The sequence below is a fragment of the Diorhabda carinulata genome, chromosome 2 (assembly GCF_026250575.1).
Source record: "Diorhabda carinulata isolate Delta chromosome 2, icDioCari1.1, whole genome shotgun sequence".
Classification (NCBI taxonomy): Eukaryota; Metazoa; Arthropoda; class Insecta; order Coleoptera; family Chrysomelidae; genus Diorhabda; species Diorhabda carinulata.
Window position 1 is genome coordinate 8,650,837 of NC_079461.1, and position 21,776 is coordinate 8,672,612.

The 21,776-nt window shown below is 35.4% G+C and overlaps 1 protein-coding gene across 1 annotated transcript in view; it reads left to right on the top strand.

Annotated features, from left to right (window-relative positions):
* The window catches only part of LOC130903906 (voltage-dependent calcium channel subunit alpha-2/delta-3-like), a 59,608-nt gene that overhangs the window by 16,021 nt on the left and 21,811 nt on the right, over positions 1–21,776 (top strand). The window contains exons 10-16 of the mRNA XM_057816283.1: positions 2,157–2,440; positions 5,904–5,999; positions 7,595–7,666; positions 7,726–7,800; positions 8,100–8,204; positions 8,275–8,349; positions 9,866–10,047. Of these exons, the coding sequence (XP_057672266.1) occupies positions 2,157–2,440; positions 5,904–5,999; positions 7,595–7,666; positions 7,726–7,800; positions 8,100–8,204; positions 8,275–8,349; positions 9,866–10,047 (889 nt within the window). The remainder of the gene's footprint in view (positions 1–2,156; positions 2,441–5,903; positions 6,000–7,594; positions 7,667–7,725; positions 7,801–8,099; positions 8,205–8,274; positions 8,350–9,865; positions 10,048–21,776) is intronic.

Below are 21,776 nucleotides of genomic sequence, written 5' to 3' on the forward strand. Positions count from 1 at the left end.
TCAAAAAAATGTTTCTTCTTGTTATACAACCCAGACCTCCACAACTTTTATTACCTCCTCGTTGGAAGAAAATTTACGATATTTTATACTTTGTTCCAGTTGAGGAAAGAGACGATAGTCGGACGGAGCTAAAATTGCTGAATAAGGGGGGTGCTCTAGTAATTCAAACCCTAAGTCACGGATTTTTTGCATGGCAACATGAGATTTGTGTGCAGGGGCGTTGTCCTGCAAAAACAAAACACGTTTGGATAGCTTTCCGCGTCTTTTCTCTTTAATTTTTACCCGTAGAGTGATCAGTAATGTCGAATAGTAATCTCCACTTATTGTTCTACCCTTATCTAAAAAATCAATCATGATTACTCCATGACAAACCCAAAAACTGAAGCAAGAACTTTTCCAGCAGATTTTTGGACACGAAACTTCTTAGGTCTTGGAGAGCCAGAGTGTTGTCATTCCATCGATTTTTGCTTTGTATCTGGATTGTAGAAATGTGTCATCCATGATTTATCCATAGTAACAATTGGGTTTAAGAAGATCGAACGCGATACTTCTATCCTTTCACGCTTCTTGGTCAACATTCAAACATTTGGGATTCATTTTACAGCAATTTGTCTCATGTTCAAATTGACGTGAACTATATGATGACCACGTTGATATGAAATATTCAGTGCTTCAGATATCAGTCTTAGCCCAATTCGACGATCTGATAAAATCATGAACTGCATCGATATTTTAGGGGACTGACACAGAAACTGGCCTTCCCGATCGGTCATCATCTTCAATGGAAAATTTACCTCTTTTGGAGCTTGTAGTCCAATTTTTCACGGTCGCATACGAAGGACATTTATCACCAAGGATATGAAGCATATCTTCGTAAATCTGTTTACCTCTTAACCCTTTTAAATACAGGTAATTGATAATGGCTCGATATTCCAATTTTTCGATTTTCACAATTTAATTTATTATGTGTAACTCTGGTTTACTTTTTTGACGTCAAACTCTACACTGACACTTCTAATAAGTTATTGTTCGTTGCTATGGTGACGCAATATTTTGTTTATGCATGGAACTGGTCTAGGCTAACTAGATATCAATACATCCTCGTATATTTATTTTTTTCTTCAATATGGAAAGGTCATTTTAATGCTTAGAAATAGTTTTCATAAATTTTATATCAAACTCAAGCTTAAACTTATTAATTTGCCACGATCATCTACTTTTGCAAAAGGTAAAACACATGTATTCAATTGTAGTGCTAGGCGAACCATAGTGACTATAAAAAATACTTCACATTTCACAACTTTTATATGTAAGCGCCAATAATATTTTTATGTATATTTTCTGCGAGATTTTTCCTTATCTGATTTCGTACGTTTTCTGTTCATTCTATGCTAATTGTCCAAATGCTTGCAGTTAACAGTTCTTCAAAGTTGTTGCAATTTCTTTTCTTAATTTATTCATATTGCCTTTAACGTCTTCATGTTCTTCTCCCCTTTGGCATAACTTGTTATTAACAATAATTTTCCATGACTCTGGTTTTCTGGTAAGTGTTTTATTCTGTCGCAAAATAGAAATTCTGATATGGGCGTGCTGCAAATTTCTTTTCCATGAAATAATGCTGGAAAGATCATCAGGCACATGTTTTTAGGAATCGCAGTTATTTGTGATAATTTTTCTCCATGTGGGCTATTTTTCTAGGCAATAAGAATCATGTTTGCTTTGCTTGGTGTATATCGGATGAATAAAATTAGGATTTTGAACAGTATCGTGACTTTGCTCCAGAAATCTTCGATCTTTTTTCCGGGACGGTTTTTTCGATACTTGGTTGATAACAAGTACTGTTACAAGAACCGTGCATAGCCGGAGATTGCGTAGAAAATATCTATAAACGCTTTCAAGTACAATCCCGAATAGCAAGTTGGAGCAACCTATTATATTCACATCTGTTATCTTATTGGTGGATATATCAAAACTGTTTAGACAAAAAATTTGAATACAGGTAATGGAACCATTTAGTAGTAGATGTAACAGTTGTCTGTTTAAATCTCCATTTTTACTTAGAATACAATAATATAAAAATATAATAGTTGACCCACGAATATCTAATTTATACTATTTCTTCGCTGTCTCGATCTATAAAACAAGAAATTTTTCAGGTTATTGGGGAAATATGACTGTTATGGGTGACATAAGAGAAAAAATGCTCCAATATCTAAACGTAATGTCCCGTCCAATCAATTTAAGTAATAATAAAAACCTAACCTACATTTGGAGTTATCTCCATGTAGATCTCGCAGATAGGAGGTTATCAAATTGGTTATGGAAAAAATTTGAAGGAATTAGACAAAGAGATGTATTTTTGGATCATATTAAAAGAGTAATTTTCAGAACCAAAAAGAGGCTTACATATGAAAATCATGTTCTTCTACAGGAAACTTACGTAAGTAATAATAAAAAGTTTTAAGATGTTATTAAGACATTTTTAAGATCACTAGGTTGAGTTGGAGTATGATATTGAAGGCTTTGATAAAAAAGACATAAGAAAAGAGTCAAGTTTTTAAGCTCGAGTATACCCTTATTGTTGATATAAATCGAGAGAATAGATAGAAATAGAGATAGAAAGAGGGACTGAATTAATTCAGTTCAGCTGTGAAAAATGCAGTAAATAGTGTGAATTATGATGAAAAATGTAAATTTAGAGAAGCTTGAAGAGGAACCAATGTAAAAAATAGTTAAAAGATGTTTAAACTAGTAAAAAGCAATATAAGAAGAAAAGATAAGGAAGACCCAGCAAAACTTGGCTACAACAAGTAGAACAGGAAGAGGAAGACAAGAGAAAGCAATTCAGCAGATGAATGAAGTAGGAAAGGACCAGAAGAAGTGGAAAAACAGATGAAAAGAAGGAATTAAAACTGAAATACCAATACTTTAATGTTCGAAAAGGTATAAAGAGTTATAGAGAAGAAGAAGCTCGAGTATAGCCTTATTTTTGATATAAATTGAATTATTTCTTCACCAGAAAGGGAAATGAATTAATTCAGTTCAGATGGGGAAAATGCAGTTAATACAGTGAGTTATGATAAAACATATAATTTCAGAAAACCTCAAACAGCAACCAATAGGAAATAAAATAGTTAAAAGATGTTTAATCTAGATACTACAGATATATAGAGAAAGAGAAACACGACAAAGCCTAGTAAGAAAAGTGAGATAGAAAGCAGCAGAAAGATATACGAAAAGAAAGAAAGGGAGACCCAGAACAACTAGGCTATAACAAGTAGTAGAGGAATGGGAAAGACAGGGAGAAACAATACAGCAGTTTAATGGAGTAGCAAAGAATCGGAAAGAGAAGAATAAATGAATGAAAGAAGAATGAAAACCAAAATCTCAATACTCTGATGCTCGAAAGAGTTATAGAGCAGAAGGAAAAGAAGCTTGAGTATAACCTTATTGTTGATATAAATTATTTCTGTATTAGAAAGGAAGATTCAGTTAATTTAGTTCAGATGGAGAAAAATGCAGTATATACATTGAATTATGATAAAATTAGTTAAATTAACATTTCATTGCTTGTGTTGATCAGGCTTCATAACAAATATTAGTTGTACATGTTGCTTTACATGAAAAACCTCACTTTGATAACAATAATATTCCAAAACCAATTCCAATCCAACTTCTGAAGAAACGCTACAAAAACTATGTTAATGGAAAGAAGATTTGAATCAGCTTGACTCACGAAGGGTGTTCGGAACGGCCAACTAGCGATGTTATCGACAAAGTTCACCAAATGGTACAACATGACCGTGTGATTTAGTTTACACTTATAGAAGAGACTATCGCCATTTACCAATACATACTGAAGAAGTATGCGTAAGCAATACGCGCGTTGGATGCGGCATTTGCTCACTTTGGACCAAAAATATATTTTTTGAACATTTTCCAGGTCTTAGGGAAGCCGTTCCATCAATACTCAAATGAAATCAAATAACAGTAAATCGAAACTGCTCCCAAACAGGCAAAGATGGTTTCATTGACCTAAGAAGGGACCGTTTTTAGGATAGTCATGGGATTGCGTTAATCCAGTATATTGGAAAAGGTGACAAAATAACGGGAAAATATTGTGCATCATTGATTGATAAGGTAGAGGGAGGAATTATGAAAAAAACGAAGGAATTTAATAAAAAAAGGAAGTACTTTTCAAAAACACAACCCACCTTGTTAAACTTAGGTGATTGCTGTAGATAAACTTCACGATTTGCACTTGAAATTGTTTGACTACTGGCCGAATTCATCTGATATAGGCCCTAGCAACTTTGTCCTATTTCACGTACAGGAAAGATGCTGTCATAAATACAAATAATTTTAATTAATCAATAATTGAATAATTAGACCACCAACCCTTCAGTTTCAATTTTATTGTTGTGTACCCAAACCCTAAAATTAATTGGAAGTTTGTTAAGGATAAATAGGAAATATCTGTTCAAACTCCAACTTCAATTGGTCGGGGTTTTAATGATCAATACTCAGTAGAGACTACGTATATATTTGCAGAAATTATATGAGACATGCAACTCATATTGCACTTGATGCTAAGATGTTTTACCCAGTAAATTTAAAGGTATACGTAAGAACCCAGCTTTCTGGATCTTATCACATCAGCACCGGTATTGTAGATGCCATGAAAGGAATGACTGGTTCACCAGTATAGATCTTTGTGAAAATCCTGTTGAGGAACATGAGTTGACCATCTTGGGAACTTGAAAATAAGAGACAAATACCTCCCAAATTTGTCCAGGCAAAAAGACAGTACCATCCACAATGTTTGGATTTAAGAAAATTGCTCATTAGTTTCACACGTACTAAAGAAAAATCATAACGCTGATCTCCTCATTGCACCTTGACCACAAGGAACAGGAAACCAATATTTGTGACTATAATCGTATCAGGATTGGTTTTAATGTCATTCAACTTTGCCCGAACTACAATTTTAAAAATATTGCTTTTATTTTCAGCTAATAACCCAAATACCTAAATGATTCGCAGAGAATTCTTAAAGAACGAAGCAAATCAACTGATGAAACAGCATCTGGTTAAGAGAGTATGAATTCAATGTCTCTCAAAAATGACAAAAGAAATGATAATGCAAATCATGTGCATGGAACAAAATAGCTACAAACAAAAATAAAAAACAAAATATTTTTGACAGAAGACTAAGACTAAGAGCTGTCAGTAAGATTCACGAAACAAAACGCAAAAACTTATATTCTCAAATTTATGGGTAAAAGAATGATGAAATTCTTATGTTGGAATTTGATATTTTATTTAACAATTCTATGTAATTTACATGTCATTGTGTACATTTTTAATAGATAATAGGTTTGATATATTTGGTTTTATTTACATACAATAAAAAATTATGACAGAAAGTAATGTTTTCGGAAATTTGTAAGTTAGATTTAATTTTATATACTGGTTAAAAATTTGATGTTTTTGACGTTTAACACCATTGAATCTACCATTCGTTTGTAAGCTGTAGAATTTTGATTTAATTATTCCCAAAACGATATGCATATATTTATAAAAAAATGTGAATATAGTCTCACAGACTGCAATCACTGCTGGTGTAACTAGGAATCATGTCGCTACTCTAGGGTTAAGTTTTATGTTGAGAAGATACGTTTCATATTTTACTAGTTATGGTACAGAGATAATTACCTTTTCCAATTCATAAGTAACTATGATATCTCTCAAATTTTTAATTTTGAAAATTCAGATTTTATAGCTTTCGGACACGTACCTAACTTCTTAGATTCCTTATCCACGAAAATTTTATGGGTATGGATTTGAATGAATCATTTTCGAAATTGCCGTTATAAATAATTGATTTTATTCTTATATTTCAGACCTATCAAACGTATTTGAAATATCAGAAGAAAACAATGGAGTATAAATATATGACAACAGTATCTTTACCTGTTTATGCAAGGAGAAAAAATGAGGTAATGATTCAACTAGGCATATTTCCATTAAATTGTACCATACCAAAAATTCGCAAAAATTTACTTATAAGAGCGTGCTCATATTTTTTTAGATATGGAAGATATATAAATTGCATGACAAAAAAATGTCTAAATCACAACGTTCGATCAGTGTGTCATTTACAATGAGAACTTTTTTAGAGTAGAAAATGTGAATTATGTAAGTCTTTCGCGACTATAGTTCAATATAATTACGATTTTTGAGCAGTTCGACCTTGATCGATGGGTCTCGCGCTTGAGGTTTTGCCAAAACGGAACGTTGGTACCTTCAAAAGATGTGATGATATTGACTGCTACCGAACAACTGGAACTAGTAGTTTGTTTGAAAATGTATCGAAAGACATAATTTTTGTCCTGATTTTAAAAACATTGTTCCGTTCATTATTTCTATAGAACGAGAACAAAAGCAGCAGTAATTTATCACGAAAAGCAGAGTTACAAGTAGTAACAAACCATCTAAACGCAGATATTGTTATCGTTAGTGACTTCAATGTTCATTACGTCAGTTGATTGAATGAGCAAAACTGACGATGAGGGGCGGAAAGTTTTATATTTTGCAAACAGTCAGGAACTGATCCATCTTATCAATGATCCAACCAGAGTCCCCGATCGAGATGGTGACTTTGCTAGTCTCTTAAACCTGCTTGTAACAGACCTTGATCTGTACAACTCGACTATACATGCATCACTCGGAACATTCGATTACAAACCAATTACAGCAACGTGTGAACTAGAAATTCAAACTGAGGATCCTCCTAGACAACACAAAGCATCTGGAACTTAAAGCATCTAATGGACTTACTTTTTATGATTCCTTAGAACGATATTTGCTTCAATTCCAATGACCCTTCAGTGTGTGCAAACGAGATTCCGAAAGCAAATATAGTAGTGTATGCAAGAGCTACTCGACAAACAGACGTGGCTCATGAACACCGAATTCACTTACAGACGTCCAGACTCATTTCTTTCGAGAAGTTCAAACCTGTGGCATATCTTTTCCGAATACTAAAACCTACACTACATCAAGATCAATATCCACAGGCATCTCCACATCCGGAGGTAACATCCGAACTACTCGAGTTTATTAGGGTTCTTTTTACATTTAGTTCCACGCCTTAAAGGCATCTATCAAGGTTTCTGGTCCACTACTCAGATAGTTCTTACTTAGCATTGCAAATAAGACCTGCCAAGTTAGTACGAAACTCGTACCTATTGAGATAAGCAAAGAGAACCGATAAAAATAGAAAACATAACTCTACCTTAGCTCAAAAAGTTTTGTTCGATTAGTAGAAAACCAGCAATGTGTTATTATCAATAATCATATTATGTTACGTAATCATCATTATTCTTTAATTTTGGAAATGAATATTTCATTTGTTTCATAAATCATTGTATTCACATCGATGGCAAACTTTTCTAAGCAGTTTTAGTAATTAAAAATTATGTTGTAATTACTTCAGAAGAGACTAGACTCAATTTTTCACAATCATAGTTTTATTTTGATAATAAATGTATATCAATTATGAATAAATATAAGAATTATTGAAATGTTTCAGTACGAACTCCTAGGAGTTGCGGGAGTGGACGTTCCTCTCAAGTTATTTAAAGCACTTATTCCATATGAGAGGGTGAGTTTGGGTTTCGTGTTTTTTTTTTCATTTTTTGTCATAATATTTCGTATTTGTAGCTTGGAGTCAACGGTTATGCCTTTATAGTAACAAATAATGGCTATATCCTCTTCCATCCGGATCATCGAACAGAGGTAATTTTCAATTTTTTTAAGAAGATGAAAATGATGAAATCATATTATATCCTTGCACTTTTAGGAAAACATACCTGGAAGTCTTACCTTTGTTTTCCTTGTCACATAACGCAGATTTCTGGAATCTTTTCCATTATTTATTTTATTATTATTTGTTAATTGGCATTTAGTTATCAGTCAAAATGCATACAATTTTGCTATGGATTTCTGATATTATAGAATATTATTTCACAATAACTTTTTATAACTTAAATTTGAAGCGAGGAAATTTATATCCAATATTCATTTTTTTATTTTAGTTTCAGTACATTTTGAAGCCAACATTCAATAGGGTGGACATTTTGGAAGTTGAAATATTAAATGATGACCAGGAACCACGATTATTTGGTGAAGAGGTCGTCAAGGTATGTAGTTCGTCAGTTAACAAAGTTCGCTAATGAAACACTTCAGTTAATATTCTCGGTCCTTTTTCAGTTTCGTGAAAAACTAGTCAATCAGAACGCCAGTGACCACATCAACCTAAATGTTAAATATGCTCTTAATAATAATGTGAGTATATTATTCAATGTACAAATCTACTTTTCCTATTCTACTATTTTGCATAACTCTTTGGGATTAGACGAATAATAGTTTTGTAAGGCTGTACTTTGTTTAACTTGAATCAGAAGCTAAGATTCCATTAAATAGGTAACTAATGGAACATATTAACAAGTTTCCTATAAGCCCAAGTAGCAAAATTCGTTTTATTAATTAAAGATAACCGTTCACGCCGTATTCTTGATAAGTTTGAGAATATTTTTCTACTATACAAACACATCACCATGCCCACACATACAAACAAATTATCTAGCACATGCTTCGTTAACCAAGTTATTATGTTCAAAAACCAGACAAAGGACTAAATAAATTTTAATATACCTTCACTTTCTGAAGACGATATCTTGATTACAGAAACGTAAGTCAGTGTAATTACGAGTATACTGCTTGTGGTTAACAGTACATAACAACGTTGAATCCATGACTGGTTGCATGTGGCACGGCGGGTTTTCATGATGAAAAAGGAAATCGTTTACTCAATTTTCAGGTTAATTTTTTCTCATATTATATCTCATATCACATTCCAGTAATCCTTTGTAATATTAAAGTTATTTTCCTTGGTCGTAATATGCCCACACAATCGAAAGAAATAATGATCCTGGCCCTGATTTTTAGCTTTCATTGACGGACATTTTTAGGTCAAGGTGATTTTCTATTGATGAAATTTCATCTCAGGACCATCACCTTAGACCTAATTTTCATACTCAGAAGCTATTATGGTAATGAAATCTGGATCCATAATGAGAAGATCATTGATAAATTTTGCTAAAGGTGTCATATCTATTTCCGATCTCCATAGAACTGTATCTTGACTTCAAGTCAATCACCCAATGATTTGGGCTATTGTAAAAAGGCTTTTACCGAAATGATATAAGCAGTCGCCATCCTTAAGACAATTTTTGGTAAACGTTTACTGGCACTCAATGCGTGTCTCATGCAAATATACTATTCTACCGATTTTGGCACCAGTACTTATACAACCTGGGAACAATTCTACTGTTCTACGTTCTAAAAATTATATAATAAATAATTTTCAATCTACTTCCAATGGGTATTTGAGAACCGCTTTTTGTGCTTTCTACGTATTTTCAATAGACTCTGGACAGAAAATAATATATATAGGTTCTGGCTATAAAAAAATTTGACTGTATGAATGAGCATCATTCGCGAAAAATTGCATTACAACTTTCGCGAGTTTTGAATGAATGAAAATTTCATTGTCTACTACTAATTTTAATGAATTGTTTCATGAATATTGAGTTATTAAAAGATATATGCGCGCCACTGGTCAGCGTTTGCAATAAATGGGACTCGAAATATTTTCTCATTGACAAAGATTAGATCTCAATCTAATTCGCTTGAACATTAATTTAAAACTAGATTCCAATTTGAAATTTTAGATAGACAAGTAATATTTCTAATATGTTGTAATTTCATTCATTCATAATCATAGATGTCCATTTTTTAGAAGCGGCTCATGCTAGGAACCAGACACTACTATTTTGCTGCAGTTGGCCCGTTCACTTTGGGAGTAGTACTACCAGACAATTATGGTTTTGTTATTGTTAATAAAACTTTATTAACACGACCCAGCACTAAAACTAGTAAAGATTTATTACAGTCAAAATATTGGAAAGTGCATCCAGATTGGTATGATATTGTTATGTTTAACTTATTTATTTACACTAATACTATTCGCTATTCACTATCAGCTAAATTATTCACTTAAACTTTACTATTTACTAAACTATGTGCTTATCACTTAACACTCATATAATGCATTCATATTTACCGTTTGGTATACTTTATACTTCCCCGATGAGCTCACTATAACATCAAATTATTCAATGATTTTGGCTGCTAGTAAATCGCTTTTTATATCAATATAAATCGAGCTTTAGAGTGCTGTAATAAACAAAAAAGCCTTCTAAGTACAGTTAACGTAATGTAAATAGCTGATCAAAAATATTCGATGGTATGTCGACTCACAACTGGCGTATTCACCAAACTTCGTTCAACATAATCGAAAAGGATTGGCTTCTTTGTCTATTGTGGTGACAGTAACAATTTATTATTATTTCTAGCAGTGGATGTTGTCATAATTATTAAAGAACAAATCATGCTCGTCGTACAAGTTATCAATGAGGTTTTCGCTAAAATTGATGTTATTTCCTTCTATATTGTTTCTAATTACAGAAAATAAAGCTGCATGATGGACAGACACATTCTGTTCATAATATCAAAACAAATTATATAGTTATTAAGTCATAATTTATTTCCCCAATGTGTATATATTCTAGAAGAACTAGATATATTAGATAGTACTCTTCAGGTGTATAATTTGGAACTTTCTTAACTCGTCCTAACAAACTGTATTAATTTTCCGTTAGTTCTATAAGATTTGGAGCTCTAGGATTCATAAACTTCTATTTATATCCTTCACATGAGAATAAAAAGCATAAAGCTAGTGAGTGAACTACGTAAACGCGCAGTCTCAAACTTACAAAATCGAGATGTAACCATCAACACATTATTATAGTCCAAGATCCCACCGCTTGTTCTTGCAAGTATCTGTTTTTTGATGCCATAGTTGCCATTTTTATTTTGCTTTGTGACATAATTTTCTTTCAAATGCTGTAAGATTGACTGAAAAAACATATAGCTGCAAGTCATATTAGTATATTAATGATATTAAAATCAATTACAGGTGATTGCGGCTAATGTTTACAAGGCAACCTATCCTTAATCAATTCCATACCTTCTCAAGATTCCTTTAAAATTAATTTCATCGAAAAAACAGATACCTGCAAGATCAAGCGGTGGGATCTTAGTTGCTAAAGTAAAAAATAGGAATAAAATGGCTGATAAGAAAATTAATGACGAAGCCGAAATATAAGGAGTGACATCGAGACCTAAATTTTGCTATAATTATATTGAGCAAGTTAGGTTGATCAAGAAATGGAGTATTAAGGAGAGAGTCACGTACCGCATTTATATTTTAGTCATCTACTTAAGAGACCTACAGTTCCCGGTCTGGTTATCATACACACTACGCTTATGTAAACGTAACTTTAATTTTCTTATCAGTTATTTTACTTTTATGCCAAAAATGATTTTTTTACTTTTTAGTTTGATTGTTACTAAAATGTTTTCCTAGTTTTTAAACGATAATTTATGTATAGATTAGATATATATATAGCTTACTCAGGTTATTGACGTTAGATACATACCATTAAGAAACAATAATATAAATTTACATAAGCTGAATACTTAACAACCAAAAAAGTTTTCTAACAATATTTTATTATAGATATATGTCAGTTTCAGTATCAAGTTTTTGAGATTTAAGTTTGTCGACCCTTATCAAAATCAATATATACATATATAATATATATATATATATATATATATATATATATATATATATATATATTTTTTGGGGAGGGGATTAGGAATCTGCTCTCAGACATCTAGGCTGATCAATATTGTGCCTAGATAGTGTCGGGTTGGCTATTGGCTGTTGTACTGCCGACCGACTAAACCCTTCCCCCTCATACGTGGATTCACCTGCTGAGAAGAGTGCTGGAACTACCGTTAAGTATTACTTCAGCATTCCGAGCGTTGCCTTACACTTATTTTAATCTGTGCTTACTTCTATCTTCTTCTTTTGTCTCTATTATTTTCTGGATCATAACCGATACTATGTTCCATTTTTTTTCACCCTGTAACATATGGTGTAGAATATTATCTGGAGTAAGTGTTTCTCCTACACATTGTTCAACTTCAATTCGCTGTGGGTTCCATTTTGCACATACGAAAAATATGTGTTCCGCGTCATCCATTTGGCTACAGTACGTGCATTCCGTTGTATTACTGATTTTAAGCCTGTGGAAGTATGCTTCAAAACAGCCATGTCCTGTTAACATTTGACTAAGATAGTAGTTCACCTCTCCATGTTTTCTGTTTACCCACGTTCTAATATTTGGAATCAGTCTTCTAGTCCATTGTCCAGTTACTGCTTGTTCCCATTTGTCCTGCCACCGATTTAATGTTTCAGTACGTATCTCTATCTTCTCATTCCTTTGTTTGCCTTTTGTTTTGTATCGTTCCTCAACCTGCAGCTCTATAGGTATTATTTCTATATCTATACGGGAGACGCATATAACAAAATCGAGTGAGTTACTGCACATAACATTTTTCGTTTACTTGCTGTAGGCCCATTTTTTTGCGGCATTATTCTACTTAGAGACAAAGCAGATGCTTCTGCTTTCTTGCAGACGATTTCGATATGTTTTTTCATTGTAGCACCTGTGTCTAGGGTTACACCCAAATATTTAATTTGCGGTTTTGTAGTGATTTCGTTATTCAAGACTTCGATGGTGAGTCTTCTTGCTTCCTTTCGATCACCCAAAAGTACCGCCTCTGTTTTTTCATGTGCAAGATCAAGTTTTTTCAAATGCATCCATTCAGCTATTCTTTGAATAGCGATGTTGGCTTCTACTACTACCTGTGTCTTTATCTTTCCTGTTACTACTACTGCAAGATCGTCAGCGTAGGCCACCAATTTTACGCTACTTGGCATATCCAGTTGCAACAAGTCGTCATAATATAAGTTCCAAAGGAGAGGGCCAAGTACCGAGCCCTGTGGGACACCGCAGGTTACTTCCATAATGGTATTACCTACAAGTAGTGTCCGGTCCGTTAGATAACTTGTGATCATGCGCATTAGATATGGCGATATGTTTCGCTTTTTCAAGCTGTCAGCTATTCCTCTCCATGGTGCGGAGTTGAATGCATTTCTTACATCTAACGTTACAAGTAAGCATATCTTACGGTTTGCCCATGCCACATGTTTTGCTTCTTTTGCGATTTCTAGAACTCTAGCTAGTGCATCCACAGTGGAAATACCTTTCTGAAACCCAAACTGAGAGTTGCTAAAACCTCCTTTTGCTTCTATTTCTGCAAGTAATCTATTTTTGACGAGGTGTTCAAGAATTTTTCCCATGCAGTCCAGGAGACATAGTGGCCTGTATGACGTTTTTAAATCGTCCGTTTTTTTGGGCTTTTCTATTAGCACTAGTTTCGCCACTTTCCATATTTTGGGAAATTCCCCCGCATACAGTTGTCTGTTCATCACATCGAGGCACTTTTCTGGCAGGTATTTCACTACACACTTAGTTATCTCTGGTGATAGCTTATCTGGTCCAGCCGCCTTCTTTGGTTTTATTTTATTTGCTGCCGTTACAAGTTCTTCCTGTGTCCATGGTATTATATCCGTCCTCACCATGTCAATATGTGGCCAGGTGGTTATTTCATATTTTGGAAATAGTCCACTTGCTTCCTTAAGTATGATATCCTGTGAGATTTCTGTTTTCGGTCTTAGTAGAAATCTTTTTGTCACTATTTGGTAGCCTTTTCCCCAAACATCGTTTTGAACTTCCTCTATAACAGTTTTCCAGGAGTGTTTCTTCGCGTCTTTTATCATTTTTTTCAAGTAATTTCTTTTTTCTTTATATTCGGCTCTTGCTTTCTCTCTTTCTTCGACTGTGCTTCCGGATATTCTGTTTGCACGTGTCATGTATCTCTTTTTACAAAGGCATTCTTTTCTGGCCTCACTGATCTGTGATGACCACCAGTATACTGGTTTTCTCTTTCCACTATAGTTGTATGTGGGCTGAAATGTGCGTTGACAAGCCTTTTTAATAGCCGCCATGAGACCTTGAGGGTTTAGGGTGTCTGTTTCTTCTCGTATTTTTTGTTTTATCTCAGATATGAAGTATTGGATTTTCTTTTCTTCTATTTTCCATCCTTTAATAATTTTTTCAGGAGCTACTTTTTGTGTTTCTAAAGACGGTATCTCAAAAAAGATGTAATTGTGATCAGACAATGTTTCTTGGTCCAGTACTTGCCAACTCCCAAACATTTTGTTTATATCATTTGAGACAAAGGTGACATCTATATGTGATGAACTGTTTCCTCGGGAAAAAGTAGGAGTATTTCCATGATTTAGTGAAACCAAATCTAGGCCTGCGGCCCATTCAGACCACATATCACCCCTTTTGTCATTTTCAATCGACCCCCATATTGCCGCTTTCGCGTTAAAATCTCCAGCTATTAAGCATTTCTTATTGCGCGTTCCAATGGCGTCTTTGAGTTGGTTCAGAATTATTCCGAATACTTCTAATGTAAGGTTAGGTAATATGTAACAACTAAAAACGACTAATTCTGTGTATTCACTCCACACGAAGCCCTTGCCTCGTCCGCTATTTAGGACACGAATATCGTTATTGGTAATGCCTATAGCTGCGTCAAAATTTTCATCAACGTACCATTTTGAGTCTTTTATGAGTATTTTATTCGGTTCGCTCACTATTGAAATGTCTATATTGTTCACTATTATTGTTTGCTTTAGCAGATCGTGTGCAGGTCGCCTGCGACCTAGATTTATTTGTACAAATTTAGCCATTTCTTAGCCTGTTCCCACTATATCGCCTTTTGTGATATCTCTTCGGTATCTTGGGCAACGCATGGTGTGTGGTCTGTGACCAGATTCACTACACATTAAACAGTAAGATTTCTCAGTGCATTTATTCTTTTGGTGTCCCTCCTTTCCGCAATTTTTGCAGCATTTGGATCGATCAGGTCCGCTACATTGCCACGTCGTGTGTCCAATACCCCAGCATTTGTAACATGTTAGCACATTAACTCTCTGCCTAACGGTGCAGCTTACAAAACCTATTCTTATATTTCCCTTATCCGAAAGTTTTTTACCAGTTTTTTTGTCAACTAGAACAGTTGCGATCTGAGTCTCTCGGAAACCAGGACGAAGATTACTGACTGAAACATAATCTGTTTCGCTTCCGGCCATAAGTGACTTCACTGCTGTTTCAATCTCTTCTTTACTTGTGACCGCGTCGATATTTCTGACGTGTAAGACCGCTCGTGGTTCCTGTCCCCCAAGTTTTCTTATCTTCCCTTCTCCGTTTATATCTTTTAATGCGTTAGCTATGTCGTCTGCTCCTCCGCTATTTCGCTCCATTGTAAGTAGCAAATCTCCGGCCTTTGTCATTCGGGCTGCCTTTACTTTATTGCTCAAGTTTTTATTATGTACTTCTTCTTTAACTGCTTTCAAAAGCTCCGCATAAGAACGATTTCCTCTCTCGATATATAAAGCTTCGTCCCTTGACTCTCTTCGTTTATTTTGTTTTTTTAGTGTCATACCGTCTGAGACAAAAATTTCTACATTTAGTTCAAACTGCATCAGAGCAATTTCTACTGCTTTACGTATTTCAGATAAATTCAGTTCCTTCTGAAATATTACCGTAAGTTTCTTTATATCTTTTTTCTGCGCAAGTTCGGCTATTTTTGCCGTTAAGCAATATATTTCAAAAAGCACTTCCATTGTTTCTTTGGATTCGTCTATTCCGGCTACAAATATGCTCTTCGCAATTTCTTGTAGTTCATCGGTTTCATCAAAGTGTACCTTGCTAGTAGACTCAATATAAGCTACTTGTTGTGGTTCTGGTTTGTTTATTAAACCCAGTCTTTTAATTTCAGGCACGGCTGCTGCAACTTTACGAATGGCCATTGATTTTCCTGCCGTTTTTGGGTCTAGATACACTACAAGGTTATTTGAAACCGCTATCTTCTCTAGGTTATCTTGGATAACGTTTGTATGGACAAAACACTTTTCGTCCCAGGGTACCTCAACGATGCTTTGCAAAGAGTCTTTATTTATGCCAGGAGCAGATATCTCTTGTATCTCTTGTAGCGTCATTTGTTTTTCTTGGACATCCATATTATTAGTCTGCGCTTCCTTGTTCTGCTTCATTATACTAACAGTCTGTACTCCTATATCTGTGCTACTTCTAGCAGCTGGTTCTATTTTAGCCTCTTCGTTGGCGTTTTCTTTTGTCTGCTTTTTATACAAGAGGCTTCTTAGGGCTTCCTGAATTTCATATCCTCCGAGTTGCTCCGTTAGGCGTAGTATTTTCGCAGATATTTCCCTGATTTCCTTCTTAGTATTAGAACTTTCATGGACAGTGCGATTTAGAGCTTTTGCTTCCTCTGTTAAGTTATACGCTATGTTCAAGATTTGTGCTCCGACGTCTTGAGTAGTTTTCTTTGCTTGTTTGGTTTTAGACAAAAGGCTCAGAGTGCTCTCTCCCCTTTTTCTTTTATATTTTTGTTCTATAATCAGCGATCGATCTCCCAGTAATCCCGGTGGGCTGAGATCAGGTAAGGATAGAGTTCTCACCTTCGATGGGGGTGTCCTGTCGATCATAGAACTTTTTTCGAAAGGGTTTTTCTCAGCTCTTCCAGTATCAGTATCCAGCAGCCCAGCCTGGTCGCCCTCTTGGGTTGCATAGCGGTAGTTGGCTGACGGTCGGTAAGAGCCCGCTCTCTCACTCTCTACACCGACCGGTACTAGGGTGTCCCTCCCTTGCACCGTAAACTTTGTTACATTGGGTTGACTCATATATCATATTTTCTTTTTCTTCTTTCTTCTTTTTTTGGGAAGGATAGAAAGAGGAAGCCCCTAGCCCTCGTAAACCTAATAGCATCGGGGAGGATGAGAAAAGGGAAATTTGAAGGTTTTTGGGAAGGATCACAACTTGGGAGTGAGATGTGAGCCTAGCTAGAGTACCTCGGGCTTGCCACGCCCGTATTCGCAGTGCGACCCTCTGAGGTCGCACTGCGGTATATATATATATATATATATATATATATATATATATATATATATATATATATATATATATATATATATATCTTAATATATATAAATCTCGTGTCACAATGTTTGTCCTCAATGGACTCCTAAACCACTTAACCGATTATAATAAAATTTGCACACCATGTGCAGTTCGATCCAACTTGAGAGATAGGATAGTTTAAATCTCAAATTATAGCCGCAATTTTAATTTATTGCTAATTATTCGTCTGTTATTATTTGACAGTCAAAATTATCTGTTAAAATTAATAATGTCAAATGCCACCGAAAAAATCTAACCTCAACAACGCGTGCACCAGAGAGGCACGACGCAAACGTGTTGTTGAGGTTAGATTTTTTCGGTGGCATTTGACATTATTATTTGACAGTCAAAATTATCTGTTAAAATTAATAATGTCAAATGCCACCGAAAAAATCTAAACTGAATAACGCGTGCACCAGAGAGGCACGACGCAAACGTGTTGAAAGAGCTCAGCAATTACCAGAACAAATCGAAACAAGAAATGCAGCTCAAAGAATCAGGACTGCAGAAAGTCGTGCACAAGAATCTCAAGAACAGCGTGACGAACGTCTGCGACAGAATATTACGAGAACAAGAGCGGCACGAGAACGAAACATAGCTACAGTACGAGTACTAGATCGACAAAGGCAACGGATCAGCCGCTCATTAACACGTGCATCATTCGTTCGGCTTGCCTTTGAATATGCACCAGATATTAACTACTCAGCGCATTCAAAAATTGCTATCGGTGGAATGGATAAAGTATGTCAATATTGTCAGGCATTGAAATTTCGGAATGAAGCAGCCGGCATGTGCTGCGCATCAGGAAAAGTTGTGCTGTCACCTCTACCCGCTCCGCCGGAGCCTTTATTATCCCTTCTTACTGGCAATTCAGATGATTCCAAATTATTTTTGCGTAAGATACGCAAATTTAATTCTTGCTTCCAAATGACGTCATTTGGGGCAACTAAAATTTGCGATCGTGCATCCGATGGACGTAATTTTGAAACTTCATTCAAAATTCAAGGCCAGGTGTACCATAAAATCGGATCACTGATGCCAATGCCTGATAACAATCCGAAATTTCTTCAAATTTATTTTATGGGCGATTGTGAAGAGCGCGTGACGACTCGGTGCCTGTATAATTTTATTGAACAAGCAGAGGAAAGAGCAATTGTGATATTATTGGAAAATTTTTTAGAAGATCACAATCAACTAATTCAATTGATCAAAAGAGTTTCGCCACGACTGCAAAATGACAATTATCAAATCGTCATTAAAGCCGACAAAGTACCATTAGGTGAACATGCTGGTAGATTCAACGCTCCAACTGTTGATGAGGTTGCTGTTATCATGGTTGGTGATCCAGTTGACGAAAGATCTATAAAAATTACACGGCGAGACAACACTGTCAGTACGATTTCGGATCTACACCGTTCATATGATGCACTACAATATCCATTAATATTTTGGCAAGGACAAGATGAATATCACCTCAATATCAAACAGTATGATCCAAATACCGGTAAATTTGACAATTATCTATTTATTTTCTTACTGTATGTATAGATTTTAATTTCGTATTGCATTTTATTTTTTATTTTTTTAGGTGATTACAGAAATAAAAAAGTTAGCTCAATGAACTACTACGCACACCGAATAATGGTTAGACAACATCAAGACAATTATATCCTTCGATATCGTCAGCTGTTCCATCAATACATTGTTGATATGTATGCTAAGGTCGAAAGCGAACGCTTGCGATTCCTTCGATTCAACCAGGCGAAACTACGATCGGAAGAATATATTCACTTACGAGATGCTGTTGCTGGAAACATCGATGGAAATTTAAATCCCAATGACATCGGTAATGCTTTCATTTTACCTTCAAGCTACATCGGCAGCCCACGGAACATGCAGGAATACATACAAGATGCGATGACTTACGTACGTCATTACGGCCGACCGGATTTATTTATTACATTCACATGTAATCCGAATTGGGAAGAGATACAAACTTTACTATTGCCAGGACAACAAGCCATTCATCGTCATGATTTAACTGCACGGGTGTTTAAACAAAAATTGAAATCCTTAATTGATTTTATTGTTAAATATTCAATTTTTGGTATCACACGTTGTTGGCTGTATACGATAGAGTGGCAAAAGCGAGGTTTGCCTCATGCCCACATTTTGGTTTGGCTTAAAGATAGAATCCGTCCTGAAGAAATCGATCAAATAATTTCAGCCGAAATTCCAGACCCATTAATTGATCAAGAATTATTTGATATTGTCACCAAACACATGATCCATGGGCCATGCGGTGCTTTCAACATGACGTCACCGTGCATGGAAAATGGAAAATGTAAAAAAAACTTCCCAAAGCCGCATACGAATGACACGATCACGGATATTGATGGTTATCCAATGTATCGCCGCAGAAGTACTGAGAATGGTGGCCACACATTTACAATGCGACTGCCGAACTTTCCAAATCAAGTTGAGTTTGATAATCAGTGGGTGGTACCATACTCACCACTACTTTCAAAAACTTACAAAGCTCATATCAATGTTGAGCTTTGCAGTTCTGTTAAATCAATTAAGTATATTTGTAAATATGTAAACAAAGGCAGTGATTTGGCCATATTTGAAGTACAAAACATAAATAAAAATGACGAAATAGCACGATACCAAATGGGCAGATACATTAGCAGCAATGAAGCTATTTGGCATATTCTCAGCTTTCCCATCCACGAAAGAGATCCTGCTGTCCAACATCTGGCAATACATCTTGAAAACGGTCAACGTGTATACTTTACTGGAGAAAATGTTCTCCAAAGAGCGTTCGAAGCTCCGAAAACGACTCTAACTGAATTTTTTACATTGTGTCAAAAACCTGATGTTTTTGGCCAATTCGCGAAGACATTGGTGTATGGTGATGTTCCACGTTACTTCACATGGAACAAATCCAGTAAAAAATGGGAGCCACGGAAACAAGGAAAACCACATCCTTCCATTACAGGCATATTCAAAGCTAAGACATTGGGGAGACTTTACACGGTACATCCAAAGCAACGTGAGTGCTTCTATTTACGTTTGTTATTGGTGAATGTTCCCGGACCAACGTCTTTTGAATTTTTACGAACAATTAATGGTCGAGTATTCAATACATACCAGGATGCATGTCGTGAACTGCAATTGCTAGAAGACGATAACCATTGGGACTTAACGCTTGCTGATGCTGCGTTGACATCAACACCGAATAACATTCGTCAGTTGTTTGCAATTATTTTGACGACATGTTATCCCTCGCAAGCACAAACTTTGTGGGAAAAATATAAAAATTGTATGACAGAAGACATCTTGCACCGAATTAGACAAACAAATCAATGCCAAAACATAGATTATACACCAGAGATGTACAATGAAGCATTGGTCTTGATCGAGGATTTATGTGTTCTTATTTCAAATTTACCACTTAATCATTATGGTATGCCATCACCTAATCGTCCAGCCACCGACTTAGTCAATACCGATTTACAACGAGAAAAGCAATATGACCATGGAAGTTTAGCAACAATTATCATGAACAGTGAACCATTACTGACAGCAGAACAAAAAATTATTTATGATCGGATTATGCTGGCTGTTGCTGCTGAACAAGGCGGTTTTTTTTTCTTGGATGCACCCGGTGGAACCGGTAAGACATTTTTAATATCGTTGATTCTTGCCAAAATACGGTCGCAACAAAAAATCGCATTAGCAGTAGCATCGTCAGGCATTGCGGCTACTTTACTGGATGGTGGGCGAACAGCACATTCAACATTCAAGCTGCCATTGGACGTTCATAATAAACCAGATGCAATGTGTAACATCAAAAAGAATAGTGGAATAGCTGCAGTGTTGCGAAAGAGTTCTATAATAATTTGGGATGAGTGCACAATGGCACACAAATATTCACTTGAAGCATTAAACAGAACTATGCAAGATTTAAACAGCAATAATAGACTTTTCGGTGGTGTTATCTTACTTTTGTCTGGTGACTTCCGGCAGACCTTACCGGTTATACCTCGCTCAACTTTCGCGGATGAGATTAATGCATGTTTGAAACAATCATTCTTATGGCGAAGTGTTGAAACACTTCGATTGACCATAAATATGCGAGTACAATTGCAAAATGATCCATCAGCACAAATATTTTCCGAACAACTACTAGATATTGGGAACGGTAAAATAGAACTGCAACCAAATACGCAATGCATTAAACTACCAGACAATTTTTGCACTGTTGTTCAGGATAAAAATGAATTGATTCAGAGTATTTTCCCGGATATACAGAATAATTATTTGAATCATGAATGGCTCAGTCAACGGGCGATTTTGGCAGCCAAAAACGTTGATGTTGACGAAATTAACTTCCAGATACAACAGTTGTTACCAGGCGATCTGATGTCTTTTAAATCAATCGATACTGTTGTTGATGAAAATGAAAGTGTAAATTTTCCGATTGAATTTTTAAATTCATTAGATATACCTGGAATGCCACCACATAATCTTCGATTAAAGATTGGTTCCCCTATTATTCTCCTCCGTAATTTGAATCCGCCTCAATTATGTAACGGTACGCGTTTGGTCATCAAAAAG